Source organism: Onychostoma macrolepis, chromosome 18, assembly GCF_012432095.1.
Source record: "Onychostoma macrolepis isolate SWU-2019 chromosome 18, ASM1243209v1, whole genome shotgun sequence".
In the NCBI taxonomy this organism is placed as follows: Eukaryota; Metazoa; Chordata; class Actinopteri; order Cypriniformes; family Cyprinidae; genus Onychostoma; species Onychostoma macrolepis.
Window position 1 is genome coordinate 22,665,929 of NC_081172.1, and position 27,665 is coordinate 22,693,593.

The window sequence follows — 27,665 nt, forward strand, 5'->3', positions numbered from 1 at the left end:
GTTTCCACTATCGGGCCAAAAGCGGGCGTGCTAGTGCGTGCCAGGACCAGTCGCGTTTCCACTGTCACTTCCGGGGCTTGATCGTGCCTCATCTGTGCTTCCTTGGGGCCAATGGCCGGGGTTTCTGGCCCGCCGAAAACCTTGGGCCAAAGACTTTTAAAATAATTAGTTTATTATTATGATCACCATACAAGGCAGAAATATTTATAAGCGATGCAAAAGACTATGCACGCTAGCCATTAACATTACCATACTAAACATGGTAAATACGACCGCTTGAAGAAATCAGACCTCAGCTTCTCATTCTCTATAACAATCGTTTATTTTAGTAACATTTTATCTGTCATAAGTCTCGTCTTGAGACTTTAGCTCCGTGTGTCATTAAAATATATAATGTTTTTTGTTCGGGAGCTCCCTCTGCTACTCGGGTTGTGTTTTTGATGGAAAAATAAAGAAATTATCATTCTTATTAACGTGATGTATACTGTGACTACAAATAAACAGAAGCAGACTCTACTGAATAGGGTAGGCCTATTTGTCCTCTTTCTTCTGTGAAATAGTGGTTCACATTGCTTTATTTCTGTGTGACTAATTTTCAATCCTGATAAATGAATTCATGATCAATGTATCACTTAATAGGCTATTGTAAAACATCGATGCTTTTGGATTTAAATCTAACAAAACATGCAAACAAACAGCCACTTTTATCATGTTCGTTTTGTGATCGCGTTAGTTCAAGTGACTTATTTCTGATTAGTTTTCTGATAACTGCTCTTTGTTGATGAAATGACGGGGTTGCGTGACGTTGTTCCAGAGAGGCGTGTAAAGGGTGGGTTTTAGTGAAGCACAGCGGAGCTTCTGGCCCAACGGTGGAAATGCATCGTGATTTTGGGCTCGGTGCTACAGGTCTGAGGCTATTAGCCCCGCCCGACCCGTTTAAAGCACTGGCCCGCACTGGACCGACAGTGGAAAAGCGGCTATGGGGTACTTTTTATCCCTGTGTTCACCAAACCCGTTTTATAGATAAGATAATTGAGCTTCACAAATGAGTGAAGTGGCTTTAAGAAAAGAGCTAGAGCAGTGAAAATTCCCATTTCCACCATCAGGACAATAATTAAGAATTTCCAATCAACATAAAATGTTACGAAACTGCCTGGAAGAGGACGTGTGTCTATATCGTCCTAATGCACGGTGAGAAGGAGAGTTTGAGTGGCTAAAGACTCTCCAAGAACCACAGCTGGAGAATTGCAGAAAATAGTTGAGTCTCGGGGGCAGAAAACCTTAAAAAATTGTCAAACAGCACCTACATCAGCACATGTTGTTTGGGAGGGTTTCAAGTAAAATTCTCCTCGCTCATCCAAAAACAAACTCCAGCATATTCAGTTATCAGACACGACTGGAACTTCAAATGGGACTGGCTTCTATGGTCAGATGAAACTAAAAAATGAGCTTTTTAGCAGCAAACACTCAAGATGGGTTTGGTGAACACAGGGATAAAAAGTACCCCATGAGTACAATGAAATATACTGCTGTGTTTTTGATGTTGTGGGCCTATATTTCTGCTGGAGGTCCTGGACATCTTGTTTAGACACATGGCATCATGGATTCTATCAAATACCAACAGATAAAAAAATCAATAAGTGACTGACTGTTAGAAGTCTTATAATGGGTCATATTTGGATCTTCCAACCATACAATAATCCAAACACAAACCTCAAAAACAACACAAAAATGGGTCACTGAGCACAAAACCAAGCTTCTGCTATGGCCATTCTAGTCCTCTGACCTGAACCCTATGGAGTGGGGTGAACCTAAAGAGAAGCAGCACCAACATGGAGCTGGGAATCTAAAGGGTCTGAAGCGATTCTGGATGAAAGAATGGTCTCTGATCTCTTGTCAGGTGTTCTCTAACCTCATCAGGCATTATAGGAGAGATTTTAGAGCTGTTAAACTGGCAAATGGAGGTTTCAAAAAGTATTGAATAAAAGTTGGAGGAGAAAAGTGCTGGAAGTTTTTAGACATACCCTGTCTTGGACCGTTGTACACAGACAAAGTATGCATGCGCCTCACAGAGCTAGACAAGACGAGCATTTGTGGTTAAGTGTAAACCATCTGAAAGGAGTAATTTTTTTAAAACTTGCTGTCATGTACTCTGTACTGTAGCATGCAAAATACGTATTTTGTTCGCTCCGCGCAGCTGGTAGGTCTCCGTCTAACCGGCTAACAGCAATATCTGCTCGCTCGCAATTGTCTAGAAATGTGTCAATGAATAGTAAATGTTTGTCATTGTTATTATTTGGAGTTCTGATAAAGAATAGAGCAATACGTTGGTGTACAAACTGCAATGCTTTAACAATGCGTTTCTGCATTGGGCTAACGCATATCATGGCTGTTTGGGTGTTTACCACCGAACTGTGGGCTAAGTGGCGATGGGTGTTCCGTTATTGACATGCGCTGTACGCAGAAGACCAATCACAACAGACTGGGTCATCAGACAAATCACTGCACATTAGCGTCACGCAAAGGAGGGGTTTGGAAAAATGAATTGTTCAACGAACCGTTTGGGAGTCGTGAGCAGAAAAGGAAAAAATAAATGCATATTTTAAGACAATGAAAGTGTTTTTTTGACTTTGCATGCATGTCAACCTGTTGTTGGGGACTCCCAAAACCAAAATATGAACCTTTCATAACCCATAATAGGGGCACTTTAAATCAAATCACGATATAGTGTCTGTGAATATTAAACTTTAAAAAGACAATAAATATGAATCCTCATGTTATGCATGTTCATTTGATTACCAGAAAATACACAGCATAGAGTTTGTGGGGAAAAATGATTGTTTTATGAATTCAGTTAATTAGACATTATTTTTAAATATTCAAATTTAATTAAACCATTAAAATGGAACCCAGAAAACTTAAAACAGAAAACACAGAATTTGGTAAAAAAAAAAAAAATATTGGATTGAATTGGCAGTAGCTTGCTTGCCCTACGTAGTTACATTATTTTCTTAATTCAAGATATACATTTTGTTCTATTTGATTTTTAAAGTTATTTATAGTAAGTGAAGTTTGCTGTTTAGTGCACTGATGTCAGACTCATTTTGGATAATAAAGTTTGTTAAATTGTTAAATAACCTGCCTCCATTACATATCTTTGTCACGTCATTAAGTGTTTGATCACCACATTTGATTGATCATTGCAAAAAATGTGTTGGTGTATATTAGGGCTGCTTGATATTGGAAAAAACTCACTTTGCGATATTTTGTATTTCTGCACCAGATGACTTGAAAAGCTCTATTTGGAAAAAGGAAAAAAAAAAAAAAGGAAAAAAATCAATGATTGGGGTGATTTTGTAGGGGAGTAATTTAGCATAAATAAATTACGAACAGAAAAACATAATAGAACAAATAATTAAATCTAATAAATCTGTGTTAAAGCTACAAAAGTGATTTTTTTTTGTTTGATTAACATTCATGACACAGAAAGCCTTAGGAACATTTAAAGTGCTGTGAACCAATATACTGTTATACATCCATTTTCTTTATCAATTGTTTACCTTCACCTAAGCCGTAAGCAACTGTTTACAAGCATACTTGCAGAAACATGCATTTTGACAGTTTCGCACGTATGTGTCATTAGGGAACAGATGCGGAAGTGAATGGAATTTGGTGTTCATGTGCATCTGCGTGGCTCTCACCATGTCTACACCAGACGTGAGCGGCGCGGCGCGGCGCAACAAAATACAATAGAACCCATTATAATCAGTGATGCTGTCTACACTGGATGTGGTGCGACATGGCAAATCGCCGAGAGTAAATCCCTCATTCTTTTCATGATGTACTGACACAAAGTTCAGAGGATTTGTAACGGTCGCTTTGTCGCGTCCAGTGTAGACAGCGCAGGGCGGCACAGCGTGATGGGTGTCGCGAAAACGATCAGTATAAACATAACGATCAGCAGGCCTATACTTAAAATTGCACATCCTGCGATGTGACTATCGCAGATGTGCACATCGCGATATCGATGCTGAACCTATATATCGTGCAGCCCTAGTGTGTGTATATATATATATATATATATATATATATATATATATATATATATATATATATATATATATATATATTCTGTTTATGTATGTAATGTATTCTATATACAGTGCCAGTCAAAAGTTTGGACACGAATGGGAAGTGTGTCCAAACTTTTGGATGGTACTGTACTATAATATACACACAAAGAATGTCGGCATCGGCCCCCAAAAAACCCATACCGGTCGGGCTCTACTTTTCGCATATTCATACAATTAAAAAAAAATAAATTATGCCTACCACCTAATTTTTAACATAAAGGCAGGCATGGCGATTTGTAACTTGAATGTGCGAGACTTCCAGTGTCATCTGCTTTGTTACTTTTAGCTCTTCAAAACAGCTTGTAATGCTGCTTGTAATGATATTGCAAATGCAAACTGGTATTTCTTATATTATTTTATTATTTATAATTTATTATATTTCTGTACTGTTTCAGAAGTCTTGCGCATTCACAGAAAATAAATAAGGTAAAATAAGGTGGATGGTTCCATTCAGTTATATATTTATGCTAAATTAAAAAAAACTCTACGAATATAACTCCATTTGAAATTCAAGACAAATTGGATTGTGTGTTTTTCTCAATGCAGTTTGCTCTGTGGCCTTTAAATGCGTCTCTTATTTTATAAACGTTTTTTGGTTTTGTAAGTGAGGTTACTAACAATTTCACACATCCAGCTAATTCGCAATAAAAATGATCACCTGCTATACTGAAAAATTCACCAGCACAAATACTTGTCATGTGCATCTTTTCATTATCTTCATGTGACTGTTGACAGCCAGCTATAGACAGTTCATCAAGAATATCTGTGTTAGACCAAACAAGTCTTGCACTCGTCAGAAAATCCTATGAGCAGATTTAGCCAGTTTGCATTCTCTTATTTGGCGTGAGATTTTGGCACGAGAGGACCTGAAGGCATCTCTCACACCAAATGGGTGAAAACTGGTATCCCTGAATTCACACACTTAATCTTAATCTTAATCTTAAGATTAATCAAATTCAAATTCAAATGAGCTTTATTGGCATGACTTGCACAGTATTGTCAATTACATGAATAAGGAACAAACAATTATATAATACATAGAGCAAGAATAGATCTGTAGAATAATTACGTAAATATGTACATGTATACTTTTTTTTTTTTTTTTTTTTTCCACAAGAAAAATAATTTAAGACATTTGTTAATAAATAAAAAAATAAAAAATAAACCTTTTGTACAACATGTAAGAAATGATCTTGCTTCAGTTATGTCCACTGGCTGATAGTCTTAGTTTGTGACAGGCTGATACATATCTTGCTGCTGTTGTGATCATTTTAGAATTTTCCCCTAAAATGTGCCTTAATTTTTCTGCATTTGGTAATGCCATAAAATTTGGTTTAATTTTGTTGGAATTTGGGGATATATGCAGCTCTAATATTGTGATAGTAATCACAGTGCAGTAAGAAATGTTCCTCTGTTTCCACCTCTTTCTGCGTACACAGTGAACACAGTCTCTGTTCTCGTGGCTGCCATCTTTGTCTGTGCCGTCCTCTGTCTATAGCCAGACAGTTATCACTCAGTCTGTACTTCGTTAGTGTCTTTCTTAATTTGTGATCTTTTATACAGCTCAGGTATTCTGCTGGTTTGTAGTCTCTTTTCAGGTGTAAATACAGCTCCATCTTCTTTTGTATTTTAGTGGCATCTTTCCAATAAGCAGTGTAGTTTTGTTTTTGTAACTGTGTGATTTGGTTGGGCCTGATTGTGCTGTGCTGGTTTGGGTGTAGTTTGAGTACCAGCTGTAAAAGTGCATTCTTCTGCAGGTTCTGCTCCTCCCACTGCAGGGCTTCAGCCTGGTAAGAGCTCGGATCACTGCATTTCAGGTGCTGGTAGAATTTCACAGCTCTCTTTTGAATATTAATTAATAGTGGGTATTGTCCTAATTCAGCTCAGCACGAGTTGTTTGGGGTTGCTTTGTTAACTTTTAAGATGTTTTTGCAAATTTGGGTGTGCATTATTTCAATTTCTTCTTTTTCCCATTTAAAGAAATCTTGGGTTTTTAGAGGTGCCCATATCTCACTGCCATATAGTGCAATTGGTTCGATTATTGCTTTTAGGATTTTTAGCCAGGTTTGAATTAGAATTTCATACTGAATTGTATTTTTGATCATGTAGAAGACTCTCAGTGCCTTTGCTTTCAGTGCATTCACAGCCAGATTGAAGTTCCCTGTTTAATCCCAGGTAGGTGTATTCATGAATGTGTTGGAGGACCTGGTTTCCTGCTCTGAATGTGTATTTATTTTCATTACACCTGGGTCTCTTTTGAAAAATCATTATTTTTGTTTTTGTTAGATTCATTTTAAGAGCCCATGTTTGACTGAATGTCTCTATGATGTCGAGGAGCTGTTGTAGTCCCTCTTTTGTTTTTGACAGAATGACTAAATCATCTGCAAAGAGGAGACATTTGATTTCTGATTCAGTTAGGGTTGGGCAGTCGAATTGTTTAATTCTTTGGCTAATTCATTTATATAAATGTTAAACAGAGTGGGGCTCAATGGGCAACCTTGTCCAACTCTTCGTCGTTGAGAGAGATTCTGTTCGCTGTATTTTTAAAGCACATGTATTGTTTTTATACATGGTGCTGATTAGATCAAAAGTTTTCCAGTAGTTTTAGAAAGAGTCCTTCATGCCAGATTGAACCAAAGGCTTTTTCAAAGTCAATAAAGCAAGCAAAGATTTTGGTTTTGTTTTGGTGTACGTGCTTATCAATGATAGCGTGAAGGGTATAAATGTGGTCAGATGTTCTGTGTTTGGGCAGAAATCCAATTTTTCTCCAAGATTTTGTGGGTTTTGAGAAAGTTTTGTAATCGTATGTTAATAATCGAACAGAATATTTTCCCCAGGTTGCTATTGACACACATGCCTCTGTAATTGCTTGGCTCAAACTTGTCTCCTTATTTAAATATGGGTGTAATTAGGCCTTGATTCCAGGTGTCTGGAAAATATCCTACACTCAAAACAATGTTGAATAATTTGGTTATTGCAGTTTTGAATTTGTCATTTGTGTATTTGATCATTTAATTTAATATTCCATCAATGCCACATGCCTTGTTGGGTTTCAGTGCGTGTAGTCTGTCTGTTAGCTCATTTACTATGATTGGGAAATCCAGGGGATTCTGATTGTCTTTAATTTTTTTCTTTCAGGATTTCTAATTTGGTTTTAATTTCATTTCGAACAGGATTTGTTTCAATTGTTTTGTACAGATTTTCAAAGCGTGTCCTCTGTTCTCATTTTGAATGGCCAATTCTTCCTTTTGTGGTCTATAGAGGGTGTTCCAAAAGTTATTGGTATTTATTGATTCCTCCATTGTTTGAAATAATTGTTCTGTATGCTCTTCCTTTTTTGCTTTTAGAGTTTGTTTGTACACTTTAAGAGCTTCATGATATTGAAGGCGGAGTTCTTGGTTGTCAGGATCTGTGTTTTTTTTATTTGATAGGTTTCGTACTGTCATTGTAATTTTTACACTCATTGTCAAACCACTTTTCATTGGTGTTTTTTGGTTTTCTTTTTGATTATTTTTTTTCAAATTGCACATGGATGCTGATTGGTGGAATATATCTGTAATGTCCTTTAGTGCCAGGTTTATGCCTACTTTATTTTGTGGATATGTGTTAATTATAAATTTGTCCAATAATAATTTGATAGTTTGACTTTCTATTGCACTTTCATAGTTTTCTTTGCTGTTTTTTGTCCATTTGTAGGATTTATGTAGCCTTAGTAAATGAGAGGGCTGTCTGCATATTTCATTGTTTTGAGTTTGTTTTAGATGGTGTAATTTTACAGTTGTCTGACAGAGGTGTTTGAGGACTGACTGTGAATGCTCTGAGATGCACTTGATCAGTGTCTGTGATGAAATTAATCTACAGTACTGTTACCAAGAAAAGAATTAAAGGTATAACAACTAAAAGATGCGACTCGTATGCGACCGTTCACTATATACAGGCCCAGTGATTGACAGAGCTGTAGTAGGCTTTTCCCACATATAGCCATATATCGGAGCACCCCTATTAGATTATTAATAGCCTTTCTTTTTCTGTCCTATCAAAGGACAGAATAAGAAACACTATAAATAATCTTTATTGCGCAAAGGTATTATAATACGAAAAGCTCCAATACGAAGCGCTTATGTGCATCCCGTGTGCAGAATGATGTGCTTGAAGCAACACTGAACTTCTCTATGCAGAGCGCTTTGACTCAAAGCACAAAGGGAAGAGATATTGATGCGTAGTTTAAATCTGTGTGAATGTTTGAGCTTTTTCTTTTAACAGTTTTAAATTTCAGTTACGGTGCACTCTTGAAGAGAGGTTTTTAATCGTCTTGACTATCGTAACCGAAAGCGACACACAGTTGGAACACTGAATGGAGGATGACAGACAGCCGCAGCGGAGAGAAGAGTTTACGTCAACTTGAATTTAATGACTTAAATATTCATCTGTACCTCACCTTCAGAACACTTGGACTTTGACTTTATGGTGCTTTATGATGTTTTTGTGCTCTCGTGGGGCTTAACAATAACACAAAATAGTATACGCACAATATCGGATTGGTGTAATGGTTTTTATACTGTACAAACCGTATGTGCTATTGCCCTACACCAATCCTACACCTAAACCTACCCCTTACAGGAGACTTTCTGCATTTTTTTGATTTTCAAAAAACTTAATTCTGTGTGACTTAGTAGCTTGTTTGCCTGTGGGGACATCAATTTAGGTGTGGCATGAGTCTGTGTGTATTCAGGTTTAAGTCCCCACCTGAATAGAAAAATAAATACGCACAAACACAAACAAACAAAAAGATTTTTAGAAAAAGAATGCATCTCTCTGAGTCCATGTAATATGAGCGGGTGCCCCAATGTTGACACTTCATTACTGATGTACTGTATATGAACTCATAAAATAATAATGTAACAATGGAGATCTAATGATATTGTCACATAATAAGACTATTAAAAGGCAGAAAAGCTAAAAACAGAAGTTCAATGTTTTGTCTAACTTTTCTTAAATTGCAGTGACTGCTTTGAGGACTGGATAGAGGCACAGAAGATCACGGCAGCTCTTCTAGAAAGCAAATCATACGAGAGTCTCGTGGACTTTGACAACCATCTGGATGACTTACGAAATGACTGGACCAACCCTGAGATCAACAAATCTGTCTTGCATCTATGCTGAAGCCAGCCAGAGATCCTGTCCACCTAGCCAAACCATCAGTGCTTAAATGGAATGCATTTCTGACCTGTATTTAGTACTGTTAGTGACATGCTCTCTCACTGAGCAGAAAGATTTGCGAAAGAGTAAATGGAACATTGTAAGTGCTGCATCCTCATGTTTGAAAACACTGAGGTCACTCCAGGAATCCAATGTCAAATAGGTTTTATACCTGTTTCTATGCGATGGTTTGTATAAGACTCATGTACAATTTTGGATGCAGTCAGACTAGTCTTATTTAACTCAACTAATTGCTAAATATGGTCATTTTTAGTTTAAATTACAGATATGGTTATTTACTTAAATTGCTCAAAAGAAAATATTTAATTTCAGTGTAGAAATTAATATATTGATTTATAAGATAAATTGCTTTTATGTTTGCAGCAGACCAGTAATAATCTGTTAATGGTGGAAAAATATATATATATTGGCTCAGATTTTTCAGTAAATAAAGGACTCGACCTTAGGTATGAGGTCTTTATGATTGTAAAGTTTTATAAAAAAAAAATAATAAACTTGATTGTTTTTCCAAATAATTTTAAACAAATTTCTTAGAGAGTTCAGCTGGCTCTAGTGCAGTAGCATAATATAATTTAAACACACTATCAAATAGGGAAACAATATGTGAAAGCAGTATACGGTGGCCCCCAAAGTATCTGGGCAGATATATAATGCTTAAAAATGCTTTAATATCATTGTATTGTGTTTTTGAAGAAAGATAGCACACAATCTTTTTTTTTTTTAGCAAAACGTTTTATGATTGAAAATAAAGGCAAAACATATTACACTTTGAGTTTGAGGAAGATTAACTGTCTGACAGTTAAAGTTATGATGAACTACCTGCATGAAGCAGAACTACCAGCATAAGCAGAGCTGAGTATTAACTGCTTATGTGTCATCTGGATTACATCAGATTCCATAAATTAAGTACTTGTAATTACATTATATTACATAACACTCATAATCAGATAGCTGTGAAATACTGTGTGTTTATCATATCCAGTGACCTTCACTTATTGTTGATTTTAGAAATCTGAGCAAAAAAAAATGGTTACACTATTTTAAGGTGCCCTTGTTACAGTGTAACTATGCATTTAAGTACTGAGTAATATTAAATAATTACATGTACTTACTGTATGGTTAGGATTAGGTTTTGGCTTAGGGTTACCTGCATGTACTTGTACATAATTTGTTATTATAATAGTAAGTGCATATAATGTGTAACAAGGACACCTTTAAAATAAAGTGTTGCCAAAACTAAATAAATCTGGAACCCCTTTGACTTAAAATGGTTACTTTAAGTACCAATGAAATTTTAGGTTAATAACATTAACAATAACATAATTTAATAACATGTTTGCATGTTCACGATTCTATGATGGTTATATGTCTTTAAGGTAAATAAAATATTTCAGATTTTTTTTGTGCTCGTGTCTTATTTTAATTTGTTTTTATTATTAATTTTTATTGTATTTATTTACATATTTATTCATTTATGTTAAGTATTTATTATTTGAACATTATGATTAAGTTAATTATTAGCTTTTCATCAACTGAACCCTCTGCAGTTCCTTCACAACCCCTGGTTGAAATGAAAGAATAGAATGTATTTTCTTTTTATATTTTTAAATCAATATGGTACAGAATAGTTCTATTCAAATCTATGTGATAAACAAGCTGGGTAAAAAAATATCTAAAAGTAGCTAATCAAGAAGCAGTCAGATTATATTACCTAAAATATGTAATTGAATAGATTGTTGTTAACTACAATTTTCGTTATGCAATTTGTAATCAGTAAGGTACTGCAATTTCTTTGCAATTTGCCCAGCGCTGAACATAAGGTAACTGATTTGTTACATCGGTAACACTATAGAATAGGGAACTCTTATTCACTGTTAACTAAGACTTCACCACAATAAACTCCTAATTTGCTGCTTATTAATAGTTAGTAAGCTAGTTGATAATTTTAGGTATTGGGGAATAAGGATGTAGAATAAGACATAATCTGTGCTTTAGTAGTACTATTATAAAACGGTTAGTTCCAGTCCTTGATTCTGATTGGTCAGCAGCTGTGTTTTATTCACAATACAGCCCACCAAATGGTTCTGGTATTACTGCACAACACCCTTAGCAACCACTCTTATAGCAATATAAGCAATTAATAACATGGCATCAGACTATTCCATGTATTATGTTTTTCAGCAAAATTAACTGTTTGTTATTTATTTAATGAAGTATGAGTGACCCCTGCTGGTGTTGTGTTGCATCATTCATCTTTAATTTTGAGACTGCGCCCTTCCTTTCCTCAAAGAAACTCTTCTCACATATGTTGATGTGTGCACGCCTCTGTGTGGAAGCTCACACTTTTAAGTTACGAGGGAATATTACTGAATTTATTAGTTTTCTGTTTCAGGTATGAATCTGTATATCCATGTCCATCCCTTCTGGCCCATATCTATGACCTGATAACCACTAATAACGCCTGTTCAGTCGAGTGATATTCGAAGCAGGTGCACAAACTCGCGCTGTGCCACAAATCGGTCTTTTAAACTAAAAGACAGAAACAGACGGATAAGAAGAATTCCTATTCTCTGGGGGTTTTTGTTTTGTTTTTTGAGCTCAAAGGATGAGGCATATTACATTGGAACATTCTCTTGCCATTTACTGTTGCTGTCAGGAACTATTTTTAGTGGAAGGACTGCATTTAACGAACTTGCTTCAAAAAAGTAACATCAGTACATAATTTTAAAATTTTTATTGTGTGGTAACCATTTTATAAAAGCAATAAGGTACTCGAGGCCGTGCTGTATTGTGAATAAGTCACGGCTGAAGGGGTTCACAATAAAGCAAGGCCTCTCGTACCTTCTTGCTTAGATAAACAGCCAAAATCCAAGTAATAAGCAACTAGTTAATAGTGAGAATTGGACCTTAAAATAAAGTGTTACTGATACATCCATAAGATAGTTTCACAAAGTTGAAATTGATGGGGAAAAAAGTTAAATGTGTCAGATGGGGAGTACCCATAGAAATATCTAAAGAAGAGGATAAAAATAATATTACAGTGGCAAATGTGATTCAAGCTACGCAATTTCAATATGTAAGAAACAGAATGAAAAAGGAGCGTTTATCAGTGCTGCAGAAAAGAGATATTTGAAAATATAGGAGGATCTAATGATAATAAGGCACTATATGTGGTGATTTTAATGCCCATAATACCCTATGGGAAAGTGTTTTCAATGAATGGCAATATAACTGAAGAAACAATGGAAGAATTGGGAATAGTATGTTTTTACAGTGTCATGAAACCTCAAATTAACCTCAAATTTGTGTACACACTTGGGGGAGAAAAACAAAACAAAACGGCTCTGTCTTTATGATTTTGGCTAATGCTAGTTCCTTTTTATTTGCCTCAAAAAATGCTAGTTATAAGCTTTCTCTAAAAAATATTATATGCTCTTGCATGGCAAATAGATATTACACTCTTAAAAAAATGGGGGAAAAAATAAATAAATTATATATATATACACCAAAATAACATTTATCCATCAGAAATGAAATCACTGAAAAAGTCCTTGTTGCTGGAAAATGACATATTATTCGATTTCCAGCACCGCCCACTCAGTCTCAATTCTAATCCAGCGCACCTGCACAAGCTCATCAACTCACCATACTTTAGTAGTCACTAAGCAGTTAACTTACCTGGCTACCTACCTGAGCCAATCACTGTTTACATGAATTACACCACAATTCCTTAACAAGGGGGCATTTGAAAAAAAAGATTATCAATAGACTCAATACTGAAATTGCAGAAATTATAATTCAAATGAGGATTACCAAAATTTTATGTAATCTCATTAGTGGGGGTATATATTATGCAAAATTTTTGAATGTAATTATTTTTTGTGTTGGGGACACAAAATTTATAAGGTAAGAGCCATGCTTTTTTCCAATTAATCTTATCTATTAAAGAATTCCAAAAAGAAAAGAAAAAATAATCCCTTCGTAGTATTTCCTTTCCTTGACTGAAACACATTTCTTATCATTTTATTACTACATTTTGGGTTGTAAATACACTTGTCTTCAACCCAATAAATAAATAAATAAATCTACTCCCTTTTTACAATCACTTCAAATGATGAACAAGACCATAATAGCTTTAACCATGGTAAGAAATTCCTTATGGACAAAGGGGAAATTGTATTTAAACATAAAATCACAGTAAAAATAAACATTCCCTTGTGGATCTAGTATATCACAAAGATAATCAATACCTTTTTCATGCCAATTCTTACGAAAAATCAACTTGTTCTTTACAACAATACTCTTGTTGTTCCATCGCTTCACTTTATGTGGGGAGAAATTGTGGAAAAAAACAAAGTTTCCATGCCCAAAGTGCCGGTCATGGAATTTAGAAAGTTTTATGGGGAGGTTAGAAGGGGAGAAGTTACAAGTTAACAAAATTTTGAGACCTCCCACATATATCCATTTTATAGATATTGTGTGGGATAAAGTACCAAATATAATCTGGTAAATTGACACAATTCTTTACCCAATTTACTTTGGAAGTATAATTAATGTAAAAAAAAATAAAATAAAAATCAAGCATGTCAAAACCTCCATCAGCTTTCTTACTACAGATAACTTGTTTCTTCAAAATGTGTTTTTTTTTTCCTCAAAAAAGTTAAACAATAAACTATTAATTTGTTTACATGTATTGTCATGAACAAATAATGAAAATGAAGGGTATATCAAATTAGACAGGCCTTCTGCTTTTATTAAAAGAACTCTACCAAGGAAGGATAGGCCAATTGTCAAATATTTATTTAGCTTTTTTAATTTTAGGAAGAAAATTCATTTCTTGCCTAAGAGAGATTTTCTTGGGAATATGGATGCCGAGATATTTCACATTATCTTTAGGTATATTATTCACAGAGGTTTCAAGGTTATCAAATAAACAAAGAATTTCACATTTAGGTATATTAAATTTTAGACCAGAAGCCTCCGAAAAGGTACACTATAAAAAAAAAATACATTTTTAAAAATTGTGGAAACTGACAAATAAACATTGACTCAACAAATTGCTTCCCAAAAATTACCCCCAAATAAACAAAAAAATACATTGCACTAATTTTAGCTGAAGGTCTGAAGTTAAAGTTAAAAATATATTCACCGAACATATTAAATTGTGCTCAACCAACCAATCTATCAAGCAGAAGTGAAAAATCTGTGTTGGCCCAACAAGCCTTGCACCAAAAAACGCGTGTACGCATGCGGCTGAGAGAAACCGTTGGTGTAGTGCAGAGGTCCCCAACTACGGTGGCCCAGTAGTGCACAACGCAATTAAAAAAGCAAGCATAAACTCACAACACAACGACATTAAGCCACAACACAACGGAAATGCTCCTGACCACTAGGGGGCAGTGTTGACAGTTATTTCCTCGAGACGCCACAAGGTAAGTGATTGTGTAATCGATTTTTAAATGAACAACGTGTTTTCACTGAATGTTTTGATATCCTGGTAATCTTAATGTATCGATTCATGAATCGAGCAGAAAATAAATCAATATTATTTTCGATTTGGACAGTTTAGTTCTGCTCTATGCACGGTCACTTCCGCGTTTTTCCTCAGGGGGGCTTGTTTAAATCCGGTGCTGTGCCGGAAGCCATTGTTCCTTAATACGTAGAGCTTTCAAAATTACAAGAGAAGATGCTTTTTCATCTTACAAGAACTTCCCCGGATTACTGTAAATTAATTTCATCGCACGGAAAAGGGTATAAAAGGTTTCAAGTTACTTCGACAACTTTAGGGTGAGTATCATCTTCTAACAAATCTAGCTAATAAGGCTGGATATAACGCTGCTGCACCGATTTGATCAGCGCTAAAATAGCAGGGCTAAGTTAGAGTTTAGCTATAAACTCCGTCCACCTCAGGTTTTTATAATTCCTAAGAGATAGTAGAAATAACAGCAGAGCTCCCGGTAATCCACGTTTGTTTGCATCTGTGGCTCTGATAGGCGTTTGCTTGATATAAAGTATTTTAAATACTGTTCCCATTTTTAGATTGCCATGTATCATAATAAACCTTACGTCTGACAGTTTCTGGTAGCTATTGTTATATTTTCAACTTTTATTATCTGTAACCTGAAGCTTCAGTTGTTACATTTAATATAGCAGTTTTCCAGGGATCCCTAACACAAACATGATGAAGCCATTCAGTAAAAAGCAAACAAAATATTCCTTTGAAATATTACTGAACTTTTTACAGTGTATTGGCATGTTTGTAACATTATATAAACTATTAATTTTTCATATAGTTTAATTTACAATGTAACAATTTAAAATGCAACTGAAAGTAATTCAAAATGTATCTGAAATAAATTCAATACGTAACCCAATGTAATTATCTTCACAGATTGTTTTAAAGGACTGCCATCCATACTGTTGCAGCACTGTACCAGACATCACACTATTCAGAACTGAGAATCAGTGCAGTTCCTCCTGTACAGAATGGAATGGAGCAGAGCTGGTACAAACCTAGAACAATGGTAAGTAAGATAATTATCAAATTTTTAATGAATGACATAATTAATCAACTTTGATTAATAATATTAACATGCCCCATTGGTATGCCTAGAGAGTCAAGCCAGGTCCTGTCAGTAGGACGGTGGTCCTGTTTGCAAGAGATTGGTTAAGGTAGGAGTAGACTGTCTAATATTGTTACATCATCTTTTCATATCTTGCTATATTCATAATGTATAACATGCCTATATGATTAGCCCTAGCAGAAAAAAGACAAGCACAATCATATTGAATATGGCTCCGTTCATAATGTATGCAACAAGTAATTACAGTGGTGGAAGATTTTTATTTTTTTAATGGTCAATTTACACTATACCTCTGTTTTTCATCTCGGGAGAACGCTTTACAGTGGTGTCACCAGCGAACTGCCTGACCTATCAGTCCTCCAAGTGGCAGAAGTAAAAAATAAAATAAATACCATTACACTGCCACAGTTATTAGTATTTTACATAACTATTACACTGTATCAAAGTTTCTAAAATGTATGTGTTTATATTTACATGTTTAGATTACACTAATGAGCAAGAAACCGTATTAAAGTTATATATATTTGCATTTACATTATATTTAATTTACATTTTATATTGTAGTCCATCCCAAGTGTTTTGTGTAAGGCCGGATCTCTCTGAGGAAGACAGACTGAAAGGTGGACCATGAAGAGGAGAAACTCATCGAAGGGCTGCAGAGACTGACGCTGTCAAAATAAATTTTAAATAATTATGATACATGCATGTAACGTGTGCATCAAAAAATAAAAATATATATAACATTTTCTTTCTCTGTCACAAACAATATAATATCAATATTTACCATTGCATTTCTTGTTACTCCAACTTCACTTGTTGGTAGCTGTCCTTGCTCTGGTCACGTGTACCATGCTGTGGGATGCAGGTTCAATAACTCTCCAAAAGGCCATTAAATGGTTCTAAATCTCAAATCTAGATTGGATGAGACATGTTTTCAGAAAATACACACCACACAATGTAATAACAATGCCAGTTAGTTTGCCTACACTGAACCTGAAGGTTACTTTAAAAATTGACATGCAAGTACTAAAAGATTTTAGCTGGGGTTTTAGCTTATTCTCCCTCATGTCATTCTAAACTATTATGAATTCCTTCTGTGGGGAAAAAAATAAAAATAAAAATCTAAATAGCTGACTGACACGAACATTATTTACAACTTTTCTGTGTGCCAATGAAGAAAGCAAGCCATATGGGTTTACAACGACATAAAGGTGAGTATATGATGACAGCTTTATTTTTATTTTTGGGTGAATCATCTATTAACTGGTTAACACGTGTTGCCCAGACCCACAGAAGAGGTTTTTAAACAAACAGGCAACCACAGCGACAAAAAAAAAAAAAAAAAAATTCACAATAGGCCTTCTGTAACAGGGCTGACGAGACGTGCAGATCCATATGCAAGCTTTTATTAAACAGAGACATGGTCAAAACACAGGCAGGGTCGAACAAATGGCAAACAGGTATCTTGAGGGAAAGACAGATGAGTAATCAAATAAACAGGCGTGGTCTTCGATCAGCGAACAATATCCAGAGGGCTTGACAATAGGGGTAATCCATAAACATGAGCAATAGTCCAGGCAAGGCATAAACAGAGTCCGAACGGTGAGACGGGTAAATACAGGTAACACAGACTAGAAAACAAGAAAAAGGGACCATATAGCAGCTAACACTAGGGGAGTGATAAACGCAGGACAATACTGGAACTGAACAGAAACACGGAATGGCTTGGTAAGGCAGCTAACACTAGGAGAGTGCTATATGCAGAACGATACTCAGCGATCTGTGAACGGAAGTCCATGGTTTATATAGGGTGTGTGATTGTGAGATAGTTCTCAAGTGTGAGTATGTGATTGAGACAGCTGTGTGATGATGACAGTTGTGTGCTCAGTGCAATGGATGATGGGAAATACAGTCCAGTGTAATGGGCAACAATCTGTGTGGTGTGAGAGTCAATATGAATGAAGGGTGACCTCTGATGGTGAGTGGATGGAAGACCATGAACCAGATTCGTGACAGAGCCTCCACCCAAGGAGCAGCTTCCAGACGCTCCAAACTCAGAACAATCCAGGAGGGCGGTGGAGCAGAGGCGGAACAGGGGGAGGGATGGAGGGCCAGGTCCGTGAGGAAGTGAAGAGACCCAGAACTGAGGCAAAGCCGGCGGAGCAGGGCACCAAGGGGGAGCAGACGGGACTAGAGCCCACCAGGGCGGAGCAGATGGGACAGGAGCCCACCAGGGCGCAGCAGATGGGACAGGAGCCCACCAGGGCGCAGCAGATGGGACAGGAGCCCACCAGACCAGAAGACCACCACGGTGGAGCAGACCGGACCGAAGCCCACCAGGGCGGAGCAGTCGAGACAGGAGCCCACCAGACCAGGGCAGAAGAACACCATGGCAGAGCAGACGGGACAGAAGCCCACCAGGGCAGAGCAGAAGATCTCCACAGCAGAGCAGGCAGGGCAGAAGACCACCAGACCTGATCAGACGAAGCAGAAAACCACTGGACTGGAGCGGAAGGAATTGTAAACCCAGGCTGGGACTGGGACCTAGGAAACACTGAGACACACGAAACAGACAGAGAATTTTGGGCCCCAAGAGTCAAGGCAGGGAACACAAAAAGTTCATCAATAGTTTCCCGGGATGACAGTTCATAATCAGGCTCATTGACAGAAACTGAACTGACAGACAGTCCAACATCAACTGCATTGTCTGGAGTAGAACTGGCAGATAGCTCAAAATCAGGGGCATTGACAGAAGCTGAAGCAGACAGTTCAGTGACAGATTCAACAGCAACATTAGTACAAACAGACTGTACAGAATCAAAACCATTGATAGGAACTGGACAGGTTGACAATTCAGACTCATTAATGGGAACTGGACAGACAAATGATTCAACAGACTTCTTGACTAAAACAGGGCAGACAGAGGATTTCGTATCAGACACACATGCATATGACACATGACCTGACTTTTTGACAGAAACTGAAGAGTTCAATAGTAGACACATTCGGGGAGACTGAGCAAGGTGACAGCTTATCATAAGACTCACTGACAGGGAGTGGCGAGATGGATGGTTTAACAGACATATTTGTGAACACAGAACGTAGTCCATATTTAGAGTCACTAACTAGAACTGGCAAGTGTTCACTAACAGTCTCCTCAGCTGGGACCGATAAAGCTGAGACACACAAAGCAACTTCTTCAGCTGTTTCAGAACAAAACAAAAGTTCATAACCAGCCCCGTTCATAACTGGCCTCCATGGCCGGTTCAGAGCAAGGCAGAAGTTCACAGCCGGCTTCCATAGCCGTGACAGGGCAGAACGAGGATTCACATGCGGCCTCAATAGCCGTGACAGGGCAGGACGAGGATTCGCAGACGGCCTCCATAGCCGTGACAGGACAGGACGAGGGTTTGCAGACGGCCTCCATAGCCGTGACAGGACAGGACGAGGATTCGCAGATGGCCTCCATAGCCGTGACAGGACAGAACAAGAGTTCACAGGCGTCCTCCTTAGCCGTGACAGGACGAAAATTCACAGACGGCCTCCTCAGCCGTGACAGGACAGAGCAAGAGTTCATAGACGGCCTTCATAGCCGTGACCGGACAGGACAAGGATTCGTTGACGGCATCCATGGCCGTGACAGAGCAAGACGAGAGTTGGTAAGTGGATACCACTGACACCTCCGGAGGTTCTGCAGCGGTCACCGCCACCTCTGGAAGATCTACAATGGTAACAGTCTCTTCTACCGCAACTCGACAGGCTAAGAGAACATTGCTGGGCGCCACCACCATACAAGGGGCTGAGGCGAGCCCTGCCGCTTCTGGAGGTTCTGCAGCATGTGTCGCCACCTCTGGAGAAACTGCAGCAGGTGCCGCCACCTCGTGCAGTTCTGCGGTGGTGTACGCAGCCCAAACGCAACATAAAGTGATTCCCATCATGGGAAGCACTTCGGACAGGGGAATTAGTTCAGGGACAGAAGGCTTGGAGTAAGTGGATTTGGGGATGCCAGCTGCACATGCAGACACCAGCGGTACATCCCTCACACTAGACATCAGACTGGGATACTGGAAGACTGACCTTGATGATCTGGGTGCATCAGACAGGGCATGACATGACTCTGGATGAACAGCTGTGACATGACAAGACTCTGGAAGATCAGCGGAGACATGACGAGACTCTGGAAGGTCAACTGTGACTTGACGAGGCTGTGTATGATGAGCTGAGACGTGGCGAGACTCTGGATGATGAGCTGAGACCCGGTGTGGCTCTGGATGATCAGCTGTGACCCGGTGTGGCTCTGGATGATCAGCTGTGACCCAGTGTGACTCTGGATGATCAACTGTGACGTGACGTAACTCTGGATGATCAGCTGAGACGTGAGGAGACTCTGGGAGATCAGCTGAGACATGACGAGACTCTGGACGATCAGCGAAGACATGACAAGATTCTAGAAGATCAGCTGAGATATGACGAGGCTCAGGATAATCAGGGGTAATCCATAAACATGAGCAATAGTCCAGGCGAGGCATAAACAGAGTCCGAACGGTGAGACAGGGGTAAATACAGGGAACACAGACTAGAAAACAAGAAACAGGTACCATATCGCAGCTAACACTAGGGGAGTGATAAACGCAGGACCATACTGGAACTGAACAGAAACACGGAATGGCTCGGTAAGGCAGCTAACACTAGGAGAGTGCTATACGCAGAACGATACTCTGTGAACGGAAGTCCATGGTTTATATAGGGTGTGTGATTGTGTGATAGTTCTCAGGTGTGAGCATGTGATTGAGACAGCTGTGTCAGTGGCGGTTCTACATTGAATTACTCTCCGGGCAAGACCCCCTCTTTTTTGAAAATTTTTTTTTGCACAAACAGCCATGTTTTACTATAACAATATAAGTGTAAGACAAGCTTATATTTCTCAAATGCACAAATCCTTCAACAGAACATTTGAAAAACACAATTATGCACAAAACAGTATAAGTTATCAGAACTTAAACAAATATACTCTATATACATAATAAACACTGTTTATTTGGCACTCGACAATCAACAGATTTCCCATCCCCCAACACTGTCACTCACGACCAGAAGTCAAGACTAAACCAATTCACCTCCACATAATCGTTTTGTATTACCTATTTTTATTAGCCATTTCACACAATTCAGAAAAAACAAAAACGTGCAAATTATAGGCTTGTGTTTTAATATTATGAATAAAATGTGCGTTATTTGGAAGAAAGTCAAGGTGTGACTGACTTTAGCCCACTTGTCCCGCTAATGGAGCCGAAGTTAACAAAGGCCGCCTGAATAATCCCAGGAGGCAAAAGAAACACCGCAGGCGACGAGCTGGAATTCGTGACAGACTGAGAAAAAGGGCTCACAGTCCTCCTCTACCGAGTGTTCTGCTCGCTAATGTCCAATCCTTGGAAAATAAGATGGACTATCTTAGAGCCAGGATAAGTTTCCAACGGGACATTAGGGACTGTAACATCCTTTGTTTGGTTGAAACATGGCTCACACCCTCGGTCCCAGATACTGCTGCAACACCGTCTGATAACTTTTCTGTTATACGGATGGACAGAACAGCCGAGGCCGGAAAAACCAAAGGTGGTGGAGTGTGTTTCATGATTAACAACAAATGGTGTGACCCCAGGAATATCTCCATTCTGTCGCGTTCCTGCTCGCCTCATCTGGAACATCTCTCCATTATCTGCCGCCCATTCTACCTACCCCGAGTTCCCAGCGATCATCGCTAACTGCCGTTTACATTCCACCTCAGGCAGACACCAGCTTGGCCTTGTCCAAACTACACGATGAGCTCAGCGGCTAAATCAACAAACACCCTGACGCTGCCTCTATCATCGCGGGGGACTTCAACAAAGCCAACCTCAGGAAGGTTATGCCAAATTTCCATCAGCATGTATCCTGTCCAACTGGAGGACCGAATACACTGGATCATTGCTACACTCAGTTTAAGAATGCCTATAAAGCTCGTTCCCTGCCGGCTTTTGGTAAATCGGATCATGCCGCCATTTTCCTCACACCGGAATATAAACAAAGGATCGTTCAGGAATCCCCGGTGGAGAGAGAAGTGACGCGCTGGTTCTCCCACTCTGAAGCTATGCTACAGGCGTCTCTTGATGACGTCGACTGGGACATGTTCCGGGCGAGTTCAGCTGACGTCAACGAGTTCACGGATGTAGCATTAAGCTTTGTTTACATGCTAACCAACCAAGCCACTGAAACGGTAACAATAAAGACATTCTCTAATCAGAAACCGTGGGTAGACAGAACAATCCGTGCTGCAGTGAACCAACGCACTGCCGCAGACAACGCCGGTCTTTTGTCAGGAAACATGAGCGAGTACAAAGCATCGTGCTATGCATGTGGCAGGGACTGAAGACCATCTGTTCCTCTGGAAATAACTCCTCCGCCGAGGTGAGAGCAGATCCATTGTTGGCCGAAGAGCTAAACACCTTCTTCGGCCGCTTTGAAAGTAATGGCGACGCAACTCTGCCGATCAGCGCGTCAGGAAGCAGCAGGCAGAGCAGCGATGATGATCATGTTATCACCGTGTCGGAGGACGAGATTCGGAGAGAACTAAGGAGAGTGAACGTCAGGAAAGCCGCCGGACCTGATGGGATTACTGGCCACGTTCTGAGATCCTGCGCCGACCAGCTTGCTGGTTTGTTTACTTCTATCTTTAATGAGTCATCATCCCTGTGCCTAAGATCAGTAAACCCTCTTGCCTGAATGACTATCGCCCAGTTGCCCTCACATCAACAGTCATGAAGGTTTTTGAGAGATTTTTAAAGAAACACATATGCTCCTCCATTCCTGCTACTTTGGACCCTCTTCAGTTTGCCTATCGCCCAAACAGGTCTACTGATGATGCCATCTCTCAGGTACTGCACTCTTCCCTCACACATATTGACAGCAAAAATGGCAACTATGTCAGGCTGCTATTCATTGACTATAGCTCAGCTTTCAACACTATAGTCCCCACCAAACTAGCTGTCAAACTCTCAGACCTCGGCCTAAACACTTCACTCTGTGACTGGATTCAAGACTTCCTCACCGGCAGACCACAAGTGGTGAAAGTAGGCCAGTTCACCTCCAACTCCATCACCAAGAACGTAGGAGCCCCGCAGGGCTGTGTCCTGAGTCCCCTGCTCTATTCTCTCTACACACACGACTGTGTGTCCTCTCACAGCTCCAGTTCCATTGTTAAATTTGCTGATGATACTGTGGTTCTGGGCCTCATTTCCAACAATGATGAGACCGCATACTTGGGTGAGGTAGAGAGACTTACATCATGGTGCCAGGACAACTGTCTCTCTCTGAACGTGAGCAAAACTAAAGAGCTGATTGTAGACTTCAGGAAGAGACAGCAGCGGCCCTACACCCCTCTTATGATCAGCGGGACCCCTGTGGAGAGGGTGAGCAGCTTCAAGTACCTCGGTGTAAACATCTCCGAGGACCTGACTTGGACTGCACACATTCAAACACAGGTCAAGAAAGCCAGGCAAAGACTGTACCATCTGCGGCAGCTGAGGAAATTCAGGGTCTCACCAGCAATCCTGAAAACGTTCTATTCAGGGGCCATAGAAAGTGTATTGACCCAGTGCATCTCAGTGTGGTATAGTAATGCCACAAATCAAGACTGCAAAGCTCTGCAGAGTCGTGCGCTCAGCCGAGCGCATCTCAGGGTCTGCCCTCCTCTCTCTGCAGGACATCTACCCCAAACGCTGCAAAAGCAGAGCTGCAAAAATAATCAAGGACTCAGATCAACCACCTCTTCATCACACTGCCATCTGGCAAGTGCTTCAGGAGCATGATGGCAAAAACTGAGAGACTAAGGAGGAGCTTCTTCCCTCAGGCCATCAGACTCCTAAACTCAGTCTCATAACATCTACAGGACTCAATTTAATTTAATAAACTGTAAATCCATTCATTATTCTCCATCATCCGCACTGCTGCTATGTGTACTTACCCGGTACAACCTGTTTGCACATTCCTATTGCACATCCCTGTTTATATTAATATTTATTAAATCCACAGTAGACTGTACTGCACAATTTATTTCATTGCACATTTTACTCCTTATTTTAATTTATTTTATCTTTTCTTACTTTTTATCTAATTCTTCCTATTTATATAAATATATATATTCTCGTGTTATGTTTCATATTTTTTTCTGCACTGTCCATTGAGCGGACCTGTCCTGACCTACATTTCACTACTGATTATACCCTGTATGATTGTAATAATAATAAATAATAAAGAACCTTGAGAACCTTGAGGTGAACTGTCCCCCGCGGCCGCATCCCCTCCCCTTTCCACTTCTCACACAGCTTCTGTGCACGGTACCTTCTCAGCAAGCAGGGGCGCCAATTTGCCAATTCCCCACACAGTTATATGATAGATAATAGAAAACCACTTAGCGGCGCAGATGATTTTTTTTTTTTTTTTTTTTTTCAAGTGCTTGTGCCGCCCCCCACGTGTCATGAAAAAATGCCACCCCGGGCGCCTGCCCGGTTCGCCCATGCCTAAAACCGCCACTGAGCTGTGTGATGATGACAGTTGTGTGCTCAGTGCAATGGATGATGGGAAATACAGTCCAGTGTAATGGGCAATGATTTGTGTGGTGCAAGAGTCAATATGAAGGAAGGGCGACCTCTGATGGTGAGTGGACGGAAGACCATGAACCGGATTCGTGACACATACTGTCCGGTTATCTGTAATATAGACAAAGTATATAAGGGTTTAGATCTTACCTGGTGTAGAACCGCATACTGTCGTCATTCTTGAAGTATCAGAAGTGATGTTAAAATCCTTACATCTACTACTCTGAATCCACTTATTGCGAGTTTCTTCATCCAGGGGAGAAGTGTGAAAAACCTTTGAGAAGCCTCACAAAACGGGACATGGAACTCTTCATTAAATAATTATATTAATGTGGTATACTACATTTTTTATATTATAATAAAATTTATAAGTATTATTATATACGTTAAATAAGTGTGAAATACGCGTTAAAATATGTCTTTCACGCGTCTGTGGAGGCGACGTCTTTCACGCGTTTATGGAGGCGACGTACCCTTCTCACATGTAAAAATACACGACTGTCTATTTCGGCAGGTAATCCTGTCACATAACACTTGCCATAATTTGCTCAACGACTCCCAAACGATTCGCTCAACGATTCATTTTTCCAAACCCCTCCTTTGCGTGACGCTAATTGGTGTGATTGGTCGATTTAATTTAAAGCAGTGTTTGTGATTGTGAGCAGTGCTGATTTGTGTACAGCCGTTACCGGGGAAACAGCTATTTTGAACGCTCCAAAAGCAGCACCTAGTGGCAACAAGTGGGCGGGCAATATGCTAATGTTTCATTTTAACGTCAACGTGAAACGGCTTAAGATTCGTTTTAAAAATAGGCTCGTTTGAGATGCGCCTTGCCTGAAATGTAGGCGAGAGTAGGCGTCTGCAGTGAGGGGAGGAGTGAAATAAACATGTCTCATTTAGAAGACTGCGTCCTCTGGAGGTCGCATCCTCAGTAGTATGCGTAATGTATACGAAGTGTCCTTAACCTAGAATTAAATGAGACAGCCTTTGTAGGACAGGTAGAAAAGAAAACAGGAAGTATCACATTGATTTGCCAACACATTTAGAGCATCATTGCACTCTCACACTACTTAAAGGAAGGAAAATTATTTCTAAATTTGGAAAGTAATTTGAATAAATAAATAAATACTCGTTTTATTTTGCTCAATGTTTGAGGAGCTGCAGCGTACGTACAGACATCTGTTAGAGAGAAAAAAAAGGATATTAAGAACAAAGTTTATCCGTTTTTACTGGAGGCACTTTAAGTTAAGTTGAAAACACCACATCTGCGCTAGTGTGTACATCTGAACTGTTCTGTCGATTTGTGCTACCCTGTCAGATTTTGCTACCTCCCATTAAAACAGTAGGTAGTACAATTCGACAACAAAAAATGCCACCTGTCAAATTATGATTTATTAATGTCTACACCTACCCCAACCCTAAACCTACCCATACAGTAATGCAGATACATTAAATATTGTTGTTTAGCTTGAGAAAAAAGACGCAATATTGATTTTGTAGTAAGCCTGGTAGGAAAATCTGACGGGTAGGATAAAATGTCAGGACACCGGCTCCAGCATTTTTCAAATAGATGACGGTTGAAAGAATTGTGGGTTATCTGTAGCAGCGAAGGATACACCTGGGCTGCGTCCGAAATCGCATACTACTTGTGTAGGTACTACATTTGAATTCGAACGTACTACTCGACCGTTAAAAAAGTACGTTCTATATAGTATGAATGAGGGTAGTATGAATGGAATTCGGACGTACTACATCCGCCATGTTGATGGTGTCATGCGTCTTCACAACAGCGCAAAAATTTAAAGAGCCCACTTCACTGTGCAAACATCGTTAATGTTTTAAATTCTTAACGCTTAACGAACCGCCTATTTAAAGAAAGCAGCGTTAACAAGCTGATGTACTACAATGAGGTTAACATAACTCCATCTGATGATTAATGATTAGAGATCTTTTTACACACAATTCACACAATAGTTTAATCTGTTTGTTAAACCCTCAACAAGTCAGCCGTTTACTTGGATGATGTTAAACAAGTACAAGTTAACCACAATGAACAACAATGTTTTTCCTTGAGGTTTTCCCTTTACACTTGAAGACAGCCGCGTCGCTTTCCGCCATTTTTCGAATATGACGCCGCCTCTCCCGCGGCCTCATGGGATAGTAAAGTGTCCATCGTATGCCTACTACAGAATTCGGAAGGAAGTAGTAGGTCATCCGGGTACTTCTCGCCTACTATTTTTCGAATACTATGAATTCGGACATACTACTCGCCTCGCATACTGTTTTTCGCATACTATATAGTAGGGAAGTATGCGATTTCGGACGCACCCCTGATGTATCCTTCGAATTCCCGTGAAAGAAGGTCGCATTCGGAGTGTCCTACTTGCTTTTCTGAAATGAGACGGCCTCCATGACGTATGCACCCTTCGAATGAGACCTCCGGAGGACGCAGCCTTCTAAATGAGACACAGCTAATCAAGACGGACAGTTCTGACCTCTCGAAGTGGAACAGATACATACGAGATCAAAGGCAGATATCGCTTTATTCTCACTCATATGCCGTGCTGCTGATAAACATGATGTCATTTCAGTTCTGTTGCTTTTATATGAATATAAATATGATGAACAAGACACTCAAAGTGCTTGCTATTTAATTCCATACGAAAGGCGTATTTATCATCCATTTTTATTTTAATTCAAACATGTATTTTAGATTTTTATAGAAAATATGACAACAATCACATATCTCACACAGAGATCGCACTGGCATAGTGTTTGGGAATATTCATGCACAATTTAAATACATAATAGCATGAAATCAGATTTAAAAAAAAGAACATTTCAATGATTCAGAGTCGACTCTTTCTTTTGAGAGACAAAAACTTTATTCACGGTGCACTTTCAGATTTAAAAATTTGCAGGATGTTTCAGGGCTCTCAAGTTATAGCGAAAGTTTGGAGTGAGATTAGGGGAGGGGCCACACAAAGGGGAGGGGCAAGTCAAAGGGGAGGAGCAACTCAAATATTTGCAGCACCCAAGTTTTTGCTAGCAGTTCAATTTAACCTATTGTTCATAATTGACCAGCACAAATAGAA

At 39.1% G+C, this 27,665-nt stretch overlaps 1 protein-coding gene and 1 long non-coding RNA gene across 2 annotated transcripts in view; both read left to right on the forward strand.

Moving 5' to 3' along the window:
• The window catches only part of emc8 (ER membrane protein complex subunit 8), a 47,493-nt gene extending 36,736 nt beyond the window's left edge, over positions 1–10,757 (forward strand). Inside the window, exon 5 of the mRNA XM_058751146.1 lies at positions 9,137–10,757. Coding sequence (XP_058607129.1) covers positions 9,137–9,296 — 160 coding nt within the window. The 3' untranslated portion in view covers positions 9,297–10,757. The remainder of the gene's footprint in view (positions 1–9,136) is intronic.
• A 3,868-nt stretch (positions 10,758–14,625) lies between these two features.
• Positions 14,626–16,608, forward strand: LOC131524652 (uncharacterized). Its single transcript, XR_009267047.1, has 4 exons — positions 14,626–15,140; positions 15,745–15,877; positions 15,967–16,025; positions 16,502–16,608. It is a non-coding gene; the product is annotated as an uncharacterized LOC131524652 (long non-coding RNA).
• Positions 16,609–27,665: the final 11,057 nt, after the last annotated feature.